At 35.2% G+C, this 19,034-nt stretch overlaps 1 protein-coding gene across 1 annotated transcript in view; it reads right to left on the bottom strand.

Annotated features, from left to right (window-relative positions):
• Positions 1 to 3,767: 3,767 nt before the first annotated feature.
• Positions 3,768 to 19,034, bottom strand: part of LOC137385747 (glyoxalase domain-containing protein 4-like) — a 38,901-nt gene continuing 23,634 nt past the window's right edge. The window contains exons 9-11 of the mRNA XM_068072287.1: positions 11,429 to 11,542; positions 5,259 to 5,345; positions 3,768 to 4,218 (exon numbers count right to left, since the gene is read on the bottom strand). Of these exons, the coding sequence (XP_067928388.1) occupies positions 4,150 to 4,218; positions 5,259 to 5,345; positions 11,429 to 11,542 (270 nt within the window). The 3' untranslated portion in view covers positions 3,768 to 4,149. The remainder of the gene's footprint in view (positions 4,219 to 5,258; positions 5,346 to 11,428; positions 11,543 to 19,034) is intronic.

Below are 19,034 nucleotides of genomic sequence, written 5' to 3'. Positions count from 1 at the left end.
GGCAGCTAAAATTTATTAATGTAGTTATATTAATACATAATTGAAAACATATTCAAGGAGTATAAGAGTTTATAATCTTTGTAGTGACTTCATCTTTCCCATTTATTCCTATTTGTACAACCAATAAAAGGTGCAATTCAACTCAGATCTTAAAATTCATGCAGATTCAATTCGTTAATGGTCAATGCGAAGGAGTTGAAATCAGATATAAATAATGACCTTCAAAAAACTGAGTTTGAAAAAAAATAATAGTAAATTATATTGAGACAAAATATGATAGTAAATCTACAAATTTTCAAAGAGAATCTGGCAAAAAACCTTGTATTATATCTTAAAAAAAGATAATTGACAACCTACAAACAATATAATAATTAGTCATTTGCACTTGTGAGCAGTAGCCCATGTGGTATGTAGTATAGGAATATCGATCGGCTAAGTCATTTTCTATGGTTACATGAAAACAAAAATTTATTTACACAGAAAATAGTTTAATATTACATTTTTGAGCCGATTTCTTGCATTTCTAGGAGTTAATGCTGTGCCCAGAGGAGCTATCATTTGCAAAAAACCATTAAGATATTTAAACGGATGTTTGTCAGAACATCGAAGTCGACCATGGCAGGTGCAATCACAACGTATCTGCATTTAAACGATTGATAAATTGTTTTAAATAATTTTTAATCGCGTTTTAGAATATTAATTTTAAAGGTACGAAGTACATTTATATTGCAGTTGTCTTTTTTACAATTTACTTATGGCGGTGAAATACATCTTCCAATCAGATTATTGTTGAGATATTTGATTTCCAATACTATAATAGAGCTTCAAATAATTAATAATTATGTTAGGAAACTACAGCATGAACTGTAGGTAGTTTGAGGTAGCAATAGGTAGCAACCTATTAGTTTGTCTTAAAAAAAATAAGAGTTGAAGAAGGGCTAGTTTATGGTTTGAATTGGTCAGAGCAAAGATTATGGTGTGAATCAGCGTCCAAGTGTTTTGTAGAACTACTGATTCAAGTATTCCGGAGTTGATATTGATAACACAATCTAACCGAAGTCAGCAACTAGATTTGCTGAATGAATTTTTATAGCAGCTACTCAAATAGCAGAATCTGTACATCTGTACTAAACAATGAGAAAATAATTTTCTAAAATATACTGCAATGGTTTAATCCTGAATTTTCAAAATAGTGAAGCTTTATTGCCATGTAGTATGTAAACTCGTTACATTAGGCTTTTGCTACTTTTTTAAGACATTGAATTATATTGGGCTAGTTGGCACATTAGGGTTAATTTGTATGATCAATATTTAAAAAAATAATTGTAGTTAACTTTTGTTCTTTTGTTATGCAATAGTGTCATTGTAAAATAGCAGTTATGACTAAACAAACAAATTTGGTTGATATTGGTGAGTATTTATCTTATTACTTTCAACTAGCTTCATTAATTGTTTGGCAACATATTTAATGATGGTAAAAAAGTTATACAGCTTAAAGAGTTTTTATTCTGCTTGTTCATTTGGCAAAGGATTTTCTCGTAACTGCAACAACTAAAACTTTTGGTGTATGTGATGTTGATAAAAGTATTGTTTTGTTACACATGCAAGGATATGGAAAGCATGAACATATTGGCAAAGCATAACAAATTACTGTATAAGTACATAGTAATTATGTGCAATACTGATGAAGTGTGTATGTGCCTGTACTTGTAGATATAAATGCGGTGCTTTTTATTCTTCAGACAATGATCATAGCTTCAAAGGTTATCAGAGAAAGTGTGAGTAAAGTGTCTATAAAATAACTTCTAAGGATTAAGCTATCCATCTGACAAAAAAAGTGTGCCTCTGCGATATCTACTAAAAACAAGAATGTCACTCAACACTCTCAGACAGCATCTTAAATAATACAAGTCTGAATATGATAATCCTGATCAAGTGATCCCTGCCAATCTAGAGAGAGGCATACAGTACTTGCTTAAAGATGGAAATCATCGTAAAGCAAAAAAGCCAAACAATCAGTATACTTATTGGCCTAGAGCCAATAGCGTTTTAGTGTCAAATAATGGAAGATTATATAAGTGACCAGGCAAAATTAGATCCTCATTTTTACAGCAACAGCTTTAACTAGCTAGATATCATTATTTCAGCTGGTAGTACTGCTTTCAATCCTTAAATATAGAGTTCCTTTGCTAACAGTGATGGCTAAGCATAACTTTCCCCACACCAAATAACCAGCATAGACACAACCGGCCTGCCAATTAATCACATCACCCTGAAAATCATTGCTGAAAAGTGCAAACGAATAGGGCAGGTTACACCAGCCATGAGAGACACACTCACAAGGCTGTTTAAGTGCCAGCGGAATAACTGTGTCACATGCAGTCATCTAGCCACCCAAAAGCGGTATATGAGTAGGACACTGCCAGGTTTTTTAGGTATGATGAGTGACACAGGTCGGATGACTACAGCTAGCTTTTCACCACTGATAGAGCAGTTCATTGCTCATTTAAAACCAACAGCTTAAGAGCCTGTTACAAATATTCTCAGCCACCACATTTGCCATCCAAAACTATAAAGATGACAGACTAAAACGGATTCATCATGAAAACTATCCATCTCACACTAGCAACAAATTGCAACCAGATGGTGTAAAGGTATATGGCTATTTAAATATATATGGCTAATTTAAAAGCCCGTTTTGTTGCAGATTGGAACAGGTTCAGGCTCACCAATCTTGGCAAAACTATCAGCTTGTGACAAAGTCGTTCATAATCACAAAACGCTACAGCATGCTTTAAAGCAAGTGACGTTTATTCACTTGTCGGTCTATCATGTCTTTGATGACTGCTATCACCAAATGGGTGTTACTGATCATCCCACCAATGCTAATGAGTTTCTTGTTACGGAGGCAGCCAAGTTGAAATATAAATGATGTTTTGAACGCGCCTATACCATAGTCACGCATAAAAAAAACAAACCACCTACATAAAAAGGCGTGTTATACACGTAGGAACAGTATATTTACAGGTATTTATGTTACATAAATATTACATAATCTAACGACTGCAATCTTGGATAGTGATGAAAGTATGTTTGATTTTATTTAAACCTTCAGTTCGATTAGCTTTTTACGGTTAAAATTATATTGATCAATTTTGAAAGATTTAATAAATTGTGTATAGGTATTGTAACACTTGCGTTCTAATCTAAACTATTAACGCATAAAGTAACTATGGTGAGACTTCACTTCCAATCATAAGCCTCATCAGATTAACTAAAGCAAGAACTGCAGATTCATGAGAGGACATAAATGGCAGATATCGACGATAAAAAGTTTTCGTGCGCAGCGAATCCATTTCGCCTATTTAGTTTTTCAAAATGAAAAGACAACTCGTACTTTCTAAAACGTTCTTTCTCTGTACAAATTGGTTATAGACAAGCCTTGTAATCCAAAATAAGGTACCATTTAAAAAGCAGGCATGCACGTAAAAACAATTTTGCGGCATGTTCGCTCCAAATATTATTGACGGCTCCAAATTCTCAAGCATATTTGTGTTTCTGGTCAACTGGCAGCTGTAGTAAACGAGTGACCGACCAGATGAAGATCATATAGCAATCTTTTTTATCCTAGCTATCTCGCAGAGCATCCATATTCACCACATAAAGAGCAATAGCTAAAATTGCAATGAGGTGCTGTATAGAGTTTTGAGCTCCCACCCTATGTCTAAATTCAGTAAAAAAACCTTTCACAAGAGAAGGTGTAAGATATGTGAATACAACCACATAAATTTATATTCCTCAACAATGTAGCCTATACAATTTTGTAGCTTTAAAAATGGGGTTATCAAATTTATAAAAATGAAAGAATTGCAATAAGGGCAATGAAATAATGTCAGAAAAGCTGGATAAATTGACAAAAATTTGTTCCCACAGGCAAGCGCAGGAAGAACTCAGAATCAAAATATGCTTCTCAGCTCGAAATGCAGAGGATTCTTACATAGAAATAGGACCATCTAGAAACAGAAAATATAACAATTGTAGGCATTGTGTAATTAACACAAATCCGTGAAATTACTAGAATTGCTAGAAATAATTCTAGCAAAAGTCACGGGTGATTTCATAAAAGTTTTCATGAATATGTAATGAGGATTAACTTTGAATCTCTTTGGCTATCTTATGCTTCATGTACCATTCATCACTTTTATCAGCCGCAATTGCCTACAAAACAGATCATACAAACAAATGGTGAGAAACCTGTTTTATATGGTGAACAATGACGACTCTAGAGAAACACTACAAAACTACATAACTACAAACGATAAAAACTAAAATGACTCCATAGAAACTACAATGACTCCATAGAAACTACAATGACTCCATAGAAACTAAAATGACTCCATAGAAACTACAATGACTCCATAGAAACTACAACGACTCCATAGAAACTACAATGACTCCATAGAAACTACAATGACTCCATAGAAACTACAATGACTCCATAGAAACTACAATGACTCCATAGAAACTACAATGACTCCATAGAAACTACAATGACTCTATAAAAACTACAATGACTCCATAGGAACTAAAATGACTCCATAGAAACTACAATGACTCCATAGAAACTAAAATGACTCCAGAGAAACAACAGTGACTCCATAGAAACTACAACGACTCCATAGAAACTACAATGACTCCATAGAAACTACAATGACTCCATAGAAACTACAATGACTCCATAGAAACTACAATGACTCCATAGAAACAACATTGACTCCATAGAAACTACAATGACTCCATAGAAACTACAATGACTCCATAGAAACTACAAAGACTCCATAGAAACTACAATGACTCCATAGAAACTACAATGACTCCATAGAAACTACAACGACTCCATAGAAACTACAATGACTCCATAGAAACTACAATGACTCCATAGAAACTACAATGACTCCATAGAAACTACAATGACTCCATAGATACTACAATGACTCCCTAGAAACTACAATGACTCTATAAAAACTACAATGACTCCATAGGAACTACAATGACTCCATAGAAACTACAATGACTCCATAGAAACTAAAATGACTCCAGAGAAACAACAGTGACTCCATAGAAACTACAATGACTCTATAGAAACTACAATGACTCCATAGAAACTACAAAGACACACAGAAACAACAATGAATCAAGAAATCAGAAGATCAAAGTCAGTTTTGAATCACAGCACAAATAATATGAGCAAGTCCTACCTTTGAAAGTAAATCGTCAGCTGTCTCATCAACCTGTGACAGCTCTCGAAATGCCTCGTCTCCAACAAAGCAAATTTCATGTCCATCCTACAATATAATTATGTTCATCAGGCCTAACAATTAACAATTACTATGTACAGTAGTAAAGCAAAGCATAAACGTTTGACTACAGTTAGCCTACTAACCACAACAGAACATATAGCTAGTTAGCCTACCAACTGCAACAGAACATTGAGCTAGTTAGCCTACTAACCACAACAGAACATAGAGCGAGTTAGCCTACTAACCTGAGCAAACATAGAGCTAGTTAGCCTACTAACCTGACAAAACATAGAGCTAGTTAGCCTACTAACCTGACAGAACATAGAGCTAGTTAGCCTACTAACTGCAACAGAACATAGAGCTAGTTAGCCTGCTAATCTGACAGAACATAGAGCTAGTTAGCCTATTAACCGCAACAGAACATAGAGCGCTAGTTAGCCTACTTAGCTTACCAAACGAAACAGAACTTTGGTTTTTTATTAACTAAAAACTTGTAAGGGGTCAATAATTTGGTCAGATCCAAGGTGAAGATGAGAGAAATAGCAGCTTTGCAGTTCAATACAGTTCAATACAGTGAATAGAGACAGCGATGTGTTTATGCTCACTAGAAGCTCAATTGGCTCCATGTGGTCACAATGTTCAACAACCAAAAGAGGAAAGTTTTATATATTTTTTGTTCTACTGTCTGTTGTTATAGCGAACCCAACCGATTAATATAATCAGCACTATCATAATATTGGTGAAAATTTAAGAATGAATACAATGCAATCTTGTACAGTGCACTCCGGGTTATGACATCCCTGCTTTACGGTTTTTCACCTTATGATGTGGACCACGATGTTTTTAGTCTCCTCGTTATGACAATTTTCAAAATCAACAAAACTCTCTTACGAAATTAAAATTTGGCAGTCAGTGAACTGATTACGACGAAAATGCAGAGCTGAAATCCGTCCCACAACACCTGAAAGAGATGTACGATGCTCGCTATCACAGTTCACTGTTATTCATTATAAGTTATAGCAAATAAGAAACCGAAAACAGGTAAGTATTACAATTTTAGCTCATGACAAAGTTGAAGTTTAGTAAAATACATACTAAAACTTAGCTTTAAATATGTGTTTAGCTATTTCAGTTCAGCGTTATTTGTTAAAAGTTATAGTAAAAAACGAATTCAAAAACAGAGAAGTGATAAAAATTTAGACAATGACAAAGTCCAAATTTAGTTCAGTAAAATACGTACTAAACTTAGCTTCAAGTATGTGTTGAGTGAGCTAAATTCATTTATGTTGTAAATTCTAAATCTAAATTTATGTAAGCATAGTGTTATCTCTATTATAGACACATGTAAACATAGTGTTATCTCTATTATACACACATGTATGCATAGTTTTATCTCTATTATAGACACATGTAAACATAGTGTTATCTCTATTATACACACATGTGAGCATAGTGTTATCTCTATTATACACACATGTAGGCATAGTGTTATCTCTATTATACACACATGTAAGCATAGTGTTATCTCTATTATACACACATGTAGGCATAGTGTTATCTCTATTATACACACATGTGAGCATAGTGTTATCTCTATTATACACACATGTAGGCATAGTGTTATCTCTATTATACACATATGTAAGCATAGTGTTATCTCTATTATACACATATGTAAGCAGAGTGTTATCTCTATTATACACACATGTATGCATAGTTTTATCTCTATTATAGACACATGTAAACATAGTGTTATCTCTATTATACACACATGTGAGCATAGTGTTATCTCTATTATACACACATGTAGGCATAGTGTTATCTCTATTATACACACATGTAAGCATAGTGTTATCTCTATTATACACACATGTAGGCATAGTGTTATCTCTATTATACACACATGTAGGCATAGTGTTATCTCTATTATACACACATGTATGCATAGTTTTATCTCTATTATAGACACATGTAAACATAGTGTTATCTCTATTATACACACATGTGAGCATAGTGTTATCTCTATTATACACACATGTAGGCATAGTGTTATCTCTATTATACACACATGTAAGCATAGTGTTATCTCTATTATACACACATGTAGGCATAGTGTTATCTCTATTATACACACATGTAAGCATAGTGTTATCTCTATTATACACACATGTAGGCATAGTGTTATCTCTATTATACACACATGTGAGCATAGTGTTATCTCTATTATACACACATGTAGGCATAGTGTTATCTCTATTATACACACATGTAGGCATAGTGTTATCTCTATTATACACACATGTAGGCATAGTGTTATCTCTATTATACACACATGTGAGCATAGTGTTATCTCTATTATACACACATGTAGGCATAGTGTTATCTCTATTATACACATATGTAAGCATAGTGTTATCTCTATTATACACACATGTAAGCATAGTGTTATCTCTATTATACACACATGTAGGCATAGTGTTATCTCTATTATACACACATGTATGCTTCGTGATAATCTAGTTCACCATGTTAGATCGTCAGGTGTGTCACCAAAACACAGAGAAACAGTAGCTCCGCAATTGTTCAAAAATATTTAGAGGCAATCGATTGGTGCAGGTGTTACAGCGTTGATCTACCAATTCGAACGTTACGAGTTGGCATTTGAATTGGCAGACCATGATTATGATAAAAGATAGCTATCGCCACAAGCTATTTTTTATCATAACCTCGACCCCTAAAAACACATCGATGACAAACAGGTAGACAATACTCATATAAAGAAAATATATTTTTATTTTACTTTATTGCAAATGTATAAAATAAATTGTTATCATATTTTTTTGCGGAGTGAACATTGTTGTCTAGAAAAATAAACAAATTGTTGCAAATGGATTTCGGAGATGTGCACTTCCCCTGACTTATTGTAAAAATACCACAATCATGGACCGTAAAACTTGTGAAAGTGATAACAAGGAAAAATTTTGTCGCTGCAAACCAATAATAGGCTACTGCAGCTATGATACAGCCAATCAATTAATAAGTTTAGTTTTTTCCTTTTTGTAGAACCAATGGGGTGAGTTTGTAGAACCAATGGGGCGAGTTTGTAGAACCAATGGGGCGAGTTTGTAGAACCAATGGGGCGAGTTTGTAGAACCAATGGGGCGAGTTTGTAGAACCAATGGGGCGAGTTTGTAGAACCAATGGGGCGAGTTTGTAGAACCAATGGAGCGAGTTTGTAGAACCAATGGGGCGAGTTTGTAGAACCAATGGGATGAGTTTGTAGAACCAATGGGATGAGCTTGTAGAACCAATGGGGTGAGTTTGTAGAACCAATGGGGTGAGTGTGTAGAACCAATGGGGTGAGTTTGTAGAACCAATGGGATGAGTTTGTAGAACCAATGGGATGAGCTTGTAGAACCAATGGGATGAGTTTGTAGAACCAATGGGATGAGCTTGTAGAACCAATGGGATGAGTTTGTAGAACCAATGGGGTGACTTTGTAGAACCAATGGGGTGAGTTTGTAGAACCAATGAGGTGAGTTTGTAGAACCAATGGAGTGAGTTTGTACAACCAATGGGGTGAGTTTGGATTTGAGTTTGAATGATGAGTTTAGAAAAATCTTGAAATGAATAAGACAATTTTCATGTATTTTACTGTTCGTATAATGTACAATCCCGATATCGTAAACGTTCATAGAATGGATTATTTACGCTGGAGGAGTCTACTGTATTAGACTAAGTTCCATACAGAAACACTTAAATAAAAACAATTTAGACTTTTTTTGAATTCAAAACCCAAATAAAAAACTAAGAACTGTCTCGTTTTCTCACTAGTAAAATTTGTCCTATTCTGGGCTACAGTATGCTACATCATTGGCAGCAAATAAAAAAGCTATTATGAAATGATTTAATGGTTTAGTTTCAAATCAATATACAGCTAAGTTCAATCGTACTACGCTACGCTATGGTACATGAATAGTCTAGATGAGTCGTCTAGATTCCCTCAAGTCATGCCGTGAAGATACATATACATGCTGAGATGAAATGGAAGAAACAATCTTGCTACCATCAACAGAGCTCATGGTGAGCTCATGATAATACAGCGAAACGCAAACTAGGAAGAGAAGGTAACTCCAACAAATACTGTGCACCTGGTAAAAAACACTGCATTTAAATTATGTCATTATGACATGAGTCTTTTAATCGTACAACACTAGAGATTTTTATATATCTTTCTACCAAAATCTGCAAATTAGCAAAACAACATGCCTTAGCATAGCACCTGCTAGGATGTGTTCATACTACAGCCATACATCAACATACGAGTTTAATGCAACATGTCTTAGCATAGCACCTGCTAGGATGTGTTCATACTGCAGCCATACCTCAACATACGAGTTTAATGCAACATGTCTTAGCATAGCACCTGCTAGGATGTGTTCATACTACAGCCATACCTCAACATACGAGCTTAATGCGTTCTGATACTAAGCCCGACTAAGTCCTTGACTACTTCCTTGAGCCCCAACTAAATTGTGTCTCAAGGAACTATTTCCTATATAAAACAACTACATGTATATACAAATTAATCCATTATCGTACTATGGAAAAAGCCACATAAAACCGGATATTATGGTCAAAAAACATGTTTTTAATTGTTGTAATTCAGTACTTATGCTAACAAAGTAAAAAAAACCTATTTAGTTGTAAAAAAATCCACAATAAAATGTAACATTGCTATGTATATCACTCTTAGCTTTTACCTTTGAGACAGACGTAGTGGTTAGCAGAGGTCTGAGAGAGACTCGACACCAACGCGTTCGGTACAGTAAAATTTTGTGGCGCAACTTAATAGGAACTTTGAATTTAACTTCAATAAATTTAGCTTACTAAACACACACTTAAAGCTAAGTTTTAATCTTTTATTAAAACTTAGCTTTAATTTTGTCCTTTTAATATTTTTATTATCTGTTTCTAGTTCTGCGCTTTTTGCCTCACTACTATACTTTTACTGTACTATAACTTTTAGCTGACCTTTTACAAACTTTTTACAAACTGATTCGAGGAGAAAGACCGAGCGATGCTGTTTTTAAAAGCGACCTCTCGCATACAGTAGGCGAGATATAGTGGCCACTATATGGCCATATAGTGGCCAACAAGAACCGGGTTGGTTGCTCGTATATCAAAGATTACTCGTATCTCAAGGAAGAAACTTGCTAGAAATTCTGCTCGTATCTTGATGTTCTTGTATGTTGGGGCTAGTGTTGCACGATAACACGATATAATTCGATGTGACGATATATTTAAGTGGATGATTTTATATTTGGCCAGTTTTTAAGTCGATATGAATATCGAAGCCGATATTTTATCGAAATATCGGCCGATTTTATTTTGCAAAAATGGAGTCGTCTATTCAGCTTATTGTAAAGAGGGGACAACTCCTGTTTTTCAACCATCATTTTTTTTACACGTTTATCGTTTATTTTAAAGTCTAACACTACATATTGAGAGAAGACAACTCCAATGTTCGATATTTTTCGATATTCGATATATTTTGAGACCAAATAATCGAATGTACATGCAAAGATATCGTGCAGCACTAGTTGGGGCACTCATATGTCGAGGTATGACTGTAACTGAATGGTGGTCTATATGAGTAAGATTAGGAATGACAGCTACCAGCATGTGTCCATGCTGATTGAATTGTGGTCTATAGAAGATAATAAATGACAGCTGTCAGCATGTGTTCATGCTGACTTAATTGGGGTCTAGATGAGTAAGATAAAGAATGACAGCTGCCAGAATGTTTGTACAATGACCAAACCGGGTCTATATGAGTAAGATAACAAATGACAGCTGCAAGCATGTGTGTATACTAACTGAATTTTAGTATATATGAGCAAGATAAAGAATGACAGCTGCCAGCATGTGCTCATACTAACTGAATTGTGGACTATAGGAGTAAGATAAAGAATGACAGCTGTCAGTGTGGGTGCATACTAACTGAATTGTGGTCTATAGGAGTAAGATAAAGAATGACAGCTGCCAGCGTGTGTGCATACTAGCAAAGTTGGGGACAATAGGAGCAAGATAATGAACAGAAGCTGCCAGCGTGTGTGCATACTAACTGGATCTGCAAGAATGACTACATCAACTGTAGATTTTCCAGGTGTGTCCAAACTGACGAGCTCTGTTAGAATTGTCTGCTCCTGTTTCTTCATACAGGCTTGTAGCTCGGGCAACTGAAGACATAAGATTAAACATTAATCACCATGAAAAATTTTTGGCATCAATATATATACCGTAAAAACCCTATTTGAGCGCTATGGCGCTCTACTTTCCCACACTTCCCCTATAGTGGCAGTCAAATAGAGATGGCGTTCAAATAGAGGCTGGTATTGTATTTTTCAACTAGCTCATCAGCATTTTGATAAGATAAATTTAACCCTTTTACGGGCAAAGGAATGTCGCCTGTAATTTCCAAAGCCTATATTTTGCATTCTCCCCCATGAGGAGTGATGTTAACCCTTTCTGATGCAATAAATCTGCTAACTTACCTCCAACCTGTCGTAGATCTCTAAATAAATATGCATTGGAAAGCCGAGAAATATCTCTACCAGTTGATATTTATTGCTTTCGTTTAACCTGGGATGTTATTATAGCCTGTGCCCTGCTTTGCAATTTGTTGCAACTTTCCATTTTTTATTTCATTCTAAATTTGAAAGCATATTTTTATTTTATAGCTATATTTAACAAGATTGCATAAAAAAGCTCATTGCACTCATTGAAATGTTTTGTACAGTCTGCAGTCAAAACTGGCTTTTCGTGTGCAATAGAAGAGGAATTATGAGCATCAATCCATTGTAAGCTTTATACAACTAAAATGCTGCTATTAAATAATATGCTATAAATCAGCAAATTTATAAGTTATATAATTATAATCTCTTGAATGCTACGAATATGCATTCAAGAACAAGGGACATAAACAAACCATAATTATAATACATGCAGAAACAAAAATTAACATTTTTGAAACAAAAATATTTGCATCGTTTGCTCAGCCAGTTGCGATCCGATTATTGCTTTTGTCTAGAACGATTTCATATTCTTCTGGCTGTTTAATACCTTCCACAATATCCTTTAGTCTCAACTCTTTTTCTGAACTGCTAAACTAGTCAATATTAGCGTCCAAACAATTTTTTTGGCAGAGCAAAACTTTTACGCGTTGCATTTTGCACAAATAATGATAAACATTTAGCCACGTGGGTGCTAAGCTCAACTTTAAGCCTAACACTAATCGTTCATACACCATCGTAAATGTGAACCTTTTTTCACATGCATTGAAGTATCAAGACCGGGTTAAATAAGGAACTACTATTAGCCTGATACAGTTACTAATTATTTTTAGGTGTTGATTTCAAAGTCCTAACGAAAAAACGAAATAGATCTGCTGGAAAACGAACTTCAATACCAACAGAAACAATGAAAGAATCCATTGTTATTGATGCAACCGAGTAATTATTAAAACGATTTTGTGGACACTTTTCTACTGATAACTTGCTATTATGGATTCATCGAGATCAAAGAATGTCAAAATGGCGGTCAAATAGAAGTGTCGTTCAAATAAAGGTGGCATTCAATTAGCGGTTTTATGGTAATTGTGCAAAAATACATATGGGCGTATGAAAATATATACATGAGTATGTGTACAGAAGTACATATGGGCGCACGACAATATATATGGGTATACAGAAATACACATGGGCGTACAACAACATATATGGGTGTACAGAAATACGTTTAGACGTATAACAATATATACAAGTGTACAGAAATACATATAGATTTACAGCAATATATTAGGGTGTACAGCACAATATATGGGTCTAGACTCTAGAGCAATACATATGGGTGTAGAGCAATACGAGCAATGCTCGTAGGGGAAAGTTGGGTGATATGGACCTACCGGGTGATATGGGTCAGTTTATATCTCACTAGGCAACAGTAATAGGATACAGCTGAAGGTAGTAAAAGGTCAAGGTTTAGTTACCCTACTTCCTGCAAAATGGCTGCCTACATAAAACAGCATGCTTTGTAGAGAGAGTAATTTAACTGTTTTTACACAATTCCTTCTAACAATTTGCAGCCTTCTTCTTGCCAATTTGGCAAAAAACATCCAATATTTTTCAAAGTGGAAAAGGTAAGTTGTTCTACCTTATCTTGCCATCATTACTTCAACAATTGGATTTGTTCTGTCTGCTTTGTTTTTAACAATAGCTTTAAACAAAAATATGTGTGTATGGGTGATATGGACCACCTGTATATGGGTGATATGGACAGGTGGTCCATATCACCCGTATACTACTATTGCTCTTTGCTAAGTCCTCTTTTGTGATTTTGTTAGACATGCCTCGCTATACTACAAAAAACATTCGAGCTACATGGTCAGAGGATGCTTTGCTGAAAGCATTAGACAGTGTAAAAAATGGAATGTCTCTTCGTAAAGCTTCATCACAGTATGGCATACCACGGAAAACTCTACTTCGAAAGCAGTCCAACCTCAGTATTGGAAAGATTGCTCTAGGTGGAAAACCCGTGCTAGGTGATATGGAAGAAGATCTTGTTAGTCATGTACTAGATATGGAAAGGACATTGTGCGGAATCACCGCAAGAGACCTAAGGAAGCTAGCATATCAAGTAAATAGCTAAAACCATAATTTTAGGATCCTGTCAACTTTTTAAATCAATCTTGTTCTGCAATGCCTAACAATATTGAAGATTATAAGAATCTTCACCAAATGATTTTACCTTTTCCTGACTTATTACAGCTTGCAGAGAAGAAAGGCATCCCACATAAGTTCAACAAGGAGTCACAAATGGCTGGGCAAGAATGGTTTACAGCATTTATTAGACGCCATCCAGAGCTTGCTGTTCGACTTCCTGAAGGCACATCAATGAACAGAGCAAAGGCATTTAACAAAGCTGCTATTTTAAAATTCTATGACAATTTGGAGCCCTTTCTTGCAATTGATGCTGCACGCATATACAATGTTGACGAGACTGGAGTATTCACTGTAACCAAACCTGTGAAGATCTTAGCAGCGCGTGGAAAGAAAAGAGTAGGAGCAGTAACAAGTGGAGAAAGAGGGACAAATACAACCGTAATATGTTGCATGAGCGCAACCGGCACATTTGTACCACCAATGTTTATATTTAAGAGAATAAGAATGGCTCCCCATCTTATGAATGGAGCACCAGTAGGATCTGTCGGAGAATGCTCAGAGAGTGGCTGGGTAAATGAAAAACTGTTTCTCAAGTGGTTGCAACACTTTCAAAAGTTCACCAATTGCTCTTTAGAAAATCCTGTACTTCTTATCGCCGACAATCATAGCAGCCATCTTTCGCTAGAGATTTGGCAGTTTTTATGTGACCATGGTATAAACTTTGTAACGATTCCCCCACATACGTCGCATAGAATCCAACCACTAGATGTGAGTTTTTTTAAACCACTAAAAACTAACTATGCAGAGAGTGTACGTTTGTGGCTGTTGAAAAATCCTGGAAAGGTTGTTACGCCTGTCGATGTAGCTGGGATTTTCAACAAGGCATATTCATCTACATGTCGAATGGACCTAGCACTTTCTGGGTTCCTCGCTACAGGCATATCGCCATTTAACAGAAGCGTGTTTAGTGATGAAGACTTTAGTATTTTTAAAGATGATTTGGAAGCTGCAAATTTCGAAGTACCGAGACCACATCATGACAATATAACAGAGGGCATGGAAACATGTCAGCCAACAGGTCAGACCAACAAGAACAGAGAAACTTCAAATGGCCAACCTCTTGCAGCTGATAGCTCTAACAATGGCTATGAAATTTCTACTTTGAGCACAGCTTCTGATCATGATCATACATTATTTTTGGTTATTTCTAAAAGCAAATGTGTCAGATCATTGATTAGCGAGATTTCTCCCAAACCAATTATGAACTTTAGTAAGACCAAAGACAAATCACGCTCTCAAAGTAGTACGGTCTTAAACGCAACACCAGTGAAAGTCACCTTGTTAGAAAAGGCTGCAAAGAAGGCAGCTAAAAAATCTTCTAGCGAGCCCACTTTAACATCAAAAGGTAATGATAATCTCGCCGTACCCAAAAAGTCAGTAAAAGACAAACAAAAAAGAAGAAAGCCACCTTTATCTTATTCCGACGACTCAGACGACGAGTTTAACATTTGTATTGTGTGCTTTGAACACTTCGGTAGCAGCACATCAAGGGAACCATGGGTTCAGTGCAGTGACTGTAAACATTGGGCTCATGAAGCCTGCACTCCTGGTTACCACTTGTATACATGTCATAACTGCGAATCGGACTAGTTCATAGACTTGAGGGCGGTTTGGCAAGCAATGTGTTTTACTGCTACTGTTATTTTACTCACTGTGTTCATTTTAAATAGATAACAAAAATAATGTGGTGGTAGGGTCAAATACTTACATAGGCAGTTTGTTTCTTTAAAGACATGTTGTAACTGTTACTCCAATAAATATTTACAATTATTTTACAAACGATGTTATTTTATTACTGCTCTTTCTTTCACATATATTTTAAACTTTGTCAGTAGCAATAATGGTAGCGGTGTGGTAAAATACAACAGCTTTCATAAGTTTAAATTACTGTCCCATATCACCCATAAGCCCATCAAAATCATGGGTGATATGGGACACACAAAAAAAGATATTGTGGACAAACTAATAGCTATAAGCTGCTAAAAATTTAATAACATGGCAAGATAGTCGAGCTGTTCAACAAAAAGGTGAAGTTTTAGTCGAGTTACTTGCCGAGTTTGCTGGAAGCTTAAGCGTCCCATATCACCCAACTTTCCCCTATATATGGGCAAACGGCATAATATATGAGCACACAGCAAAATCTATGGGCATATAGCAGAATGCACGGGCGTAGAGCAATATACATGTATATATTTTCGTACAGCAATATATACGAACATCTCTATATATAAATCTCAAAATTTGTCTGTACTTGTGTACTTTGGTCTGTCCAGCTATAGCTATGAAAATCTTGGAATGAAAAGCTCACTATGTGGTGGATTTGAACTCACAGAGATTGCAACCGCAGAGAGGCCAATTCTTTTCACGCAGACAATTGTATTATCTCCGAAAGAAGAGCCTCGATATTCTCTTACCGTTTGGTCAGACAAAGACAATCCGATATGTCATTTTTACATTTGTACCAGTATCGAGAGGTACCAGTATTTTCGGATTCACAGTTTTGATGGATATTTTGTTCTGATGGAAAGTTTTGATGGAAAGTTCTGCTGGAAAAGTAACCTTTTTATACACACACTTCTAAGCACGAATTGTTACTATTAGTTCAACATACCCAGGATTTTTATTTTGTTTTCTCAGTTCGTATTAATTGTATCATTACCAAATTATCTGTTATTGTAATCGTAGCAAAACAGACTTGATTTAGCTATTAGGTACTTGCTAGTTATTTCACATTTACATTTAAACACTTATAGTTGTTTTATCTTTTTGTTTCTTAATTTATTTGCCCTGCACAAAACATTTTCTTTGTGATATGAAGTCTGAAAGTTACAATTGTTTGACAATGTTTGTTTTATTTTTACTCTTAATTTATTTAAACTGCGCAAAACACTTTTCTCATGAAATGAAGTTCGAAAGTTAGAATGGTAACTGTTATTATATGTTAAATAAATGTAAAAAAATTTTGCAAAAACTTTTATTACCCGGGCAAAGGCAACGGCGGGCATTCAACTAGTATAGCTACTCTAGGACAGTTATGTATTTGCGTCATCTAACTTTCGCATTTTCGCGGAGTCATCCTCTCGCGAAATTTTCATGAGCGAAACTAAACTATCCTAATGAACGAGCGAAAACGCAAAATTAAATAGCTCTGTTCATTGCAGACCTGTATTCACTGGTTGCAAGTTGGGGCGGCTAATGTTAGGCGACTAGTTATGAACACCTGGGGGTGTTGAGGGGGGTGGTGTAAGTCTCAAACAGGTTTATCTTATGTAGGTAGGGCCTCAGCCGGGCCTCTCATATGAAGTTTTAAAAATTTTTATCGGAATGTATCAACAGTTTTCTATTTTTTGAGATTTGATTTGTTATAGGTGATGTGACTGACGAGACGTTATTAAATTAAAATAGGCAAAACTTGTATGCAGTTAAAACGCTCAGAAAAAAGACATATTTTTCTTTTAAGCGTTTTAACAAAGATCAATTTTGCCGATTTTATTTTAAGTTCATTAAGTGGGACATTATTGCTAGAAAGTTAAGGAAGCCAATGGTGATTTTCTGAAATTTGTTTAATATGGTATTCGATAAATTTTTTTTAATAATAAATTTAATTATTATATTTTTGTTCATCGAGTAAATCAAATCACCATTCGTTTCCTTAACAAAAAAAGTCCATGAGTAATTGCCTTCCTCCTCAGCTATTTTTGATAACATACTGTCAAAACGTCTTCCCTGTTAGGAGTCCAGAATTCTCGATGAACATGGAATCCTCTCAGCCTACAAGTAAACTCAAAACGTGCCATGGCCATCGCGTGCTATAAATACTTGAGATCTAATATTGGTACCATATCAGTCACAACGGAAAGGACCGAGACGTCATTGATAGTCCAAGAAACAAATGGCAGCAAGCGATCAAATTGAATTATTGATCTCGCCCACACACTTATACCTGCGGTTTACAAATACAAACTAGTCCCAAATTAATAAAAATTTTCTTACTAGCGAACTGGACCTGAGGAATCTAATTTGTTTGTTCCACTGCATTTATTTTCACATCACTATATTTTCGCACTCATCAGAGCCGCGAAATTAAGTTGCAGCGAAATTTTACTCTGTGTGCTACTCACGAAACTAAATACTAGCGAAATATAAGTGTCCTAGGGTATATAAATGAACATAGAGCAATATATATGGACATACAGCAATATTTATGAGCATATAGCTATACTACGTAAAGTTTTTGGACAGAAAATTTATTTTTATATAACATATACAACATTTACCATTCTAACGTTTAAACTTCATGTCATGGAAAAAGTGTTTTTGTGCAATTCAAATGAATTAAGAGAACAAAGAAAACAACTGTAAAGGTTTTCAAACTTTTTCAAACAACTAAAACTGAACTGTAACTTGGTATACGATTATATGATTTTAGTTTATTTCCATGCTGGCGTCATAAGGCGAAAATATCGTATAGAGTGGTATGGCAACTCATAGTAATTATCTGCATTCACTGCCTGGTAAAATTCATTAAAATCATCATCATTAAAAAACAGTAACAAAACAATATGGTAACTATAGTTACTTACAATAACTTTAGTGCATTTTGCTGTTATGGTCAGCAAGAAAATGTGACATTACAATTTACTACGTGCAGAGTTCTTACCTTCAAGACAGACGTGTAACATAAACGCTGAATCTAACTTAAATGAATTAAGCTAACTAAAAACGTACTTGAAGGAAGTTTTGGTATGCATTTTAGTGAGCTTTAACCAAAAATTTTAATCACTCATCTGTTTGCGAGCCCGTTTCTACCGTAACGGATGACGCTGAACTGAGATACAATCGCCAAATTTTAATTTCAAAAGAATTTATTGTTGATACCATTTTGTGGAAAACAAATTAGCCTTAGTACAGCGAGAATGAAAAAACATTGTGTGTTATAGAGTTAATAGAG

This window comes from Watersipora subatra, chromosome 1 (genome assembly GCF_963576615.1).
Source record: "Watersipora subatra chromosome 1, tzWatSuba1.1, whole genome shotgun sequence".
NCBI lineage: Eukaryota > Metazoa > Bryozoa > Gymnolaemata > Cheilostomatida > Watersiporidae > Watersipora > Watersipora subatra.
The sequence above is the reverse complement of the archived record's forward strand: the minus strand, read 5'-3'. Positions and strand labels throughout refer to the sequence as shown.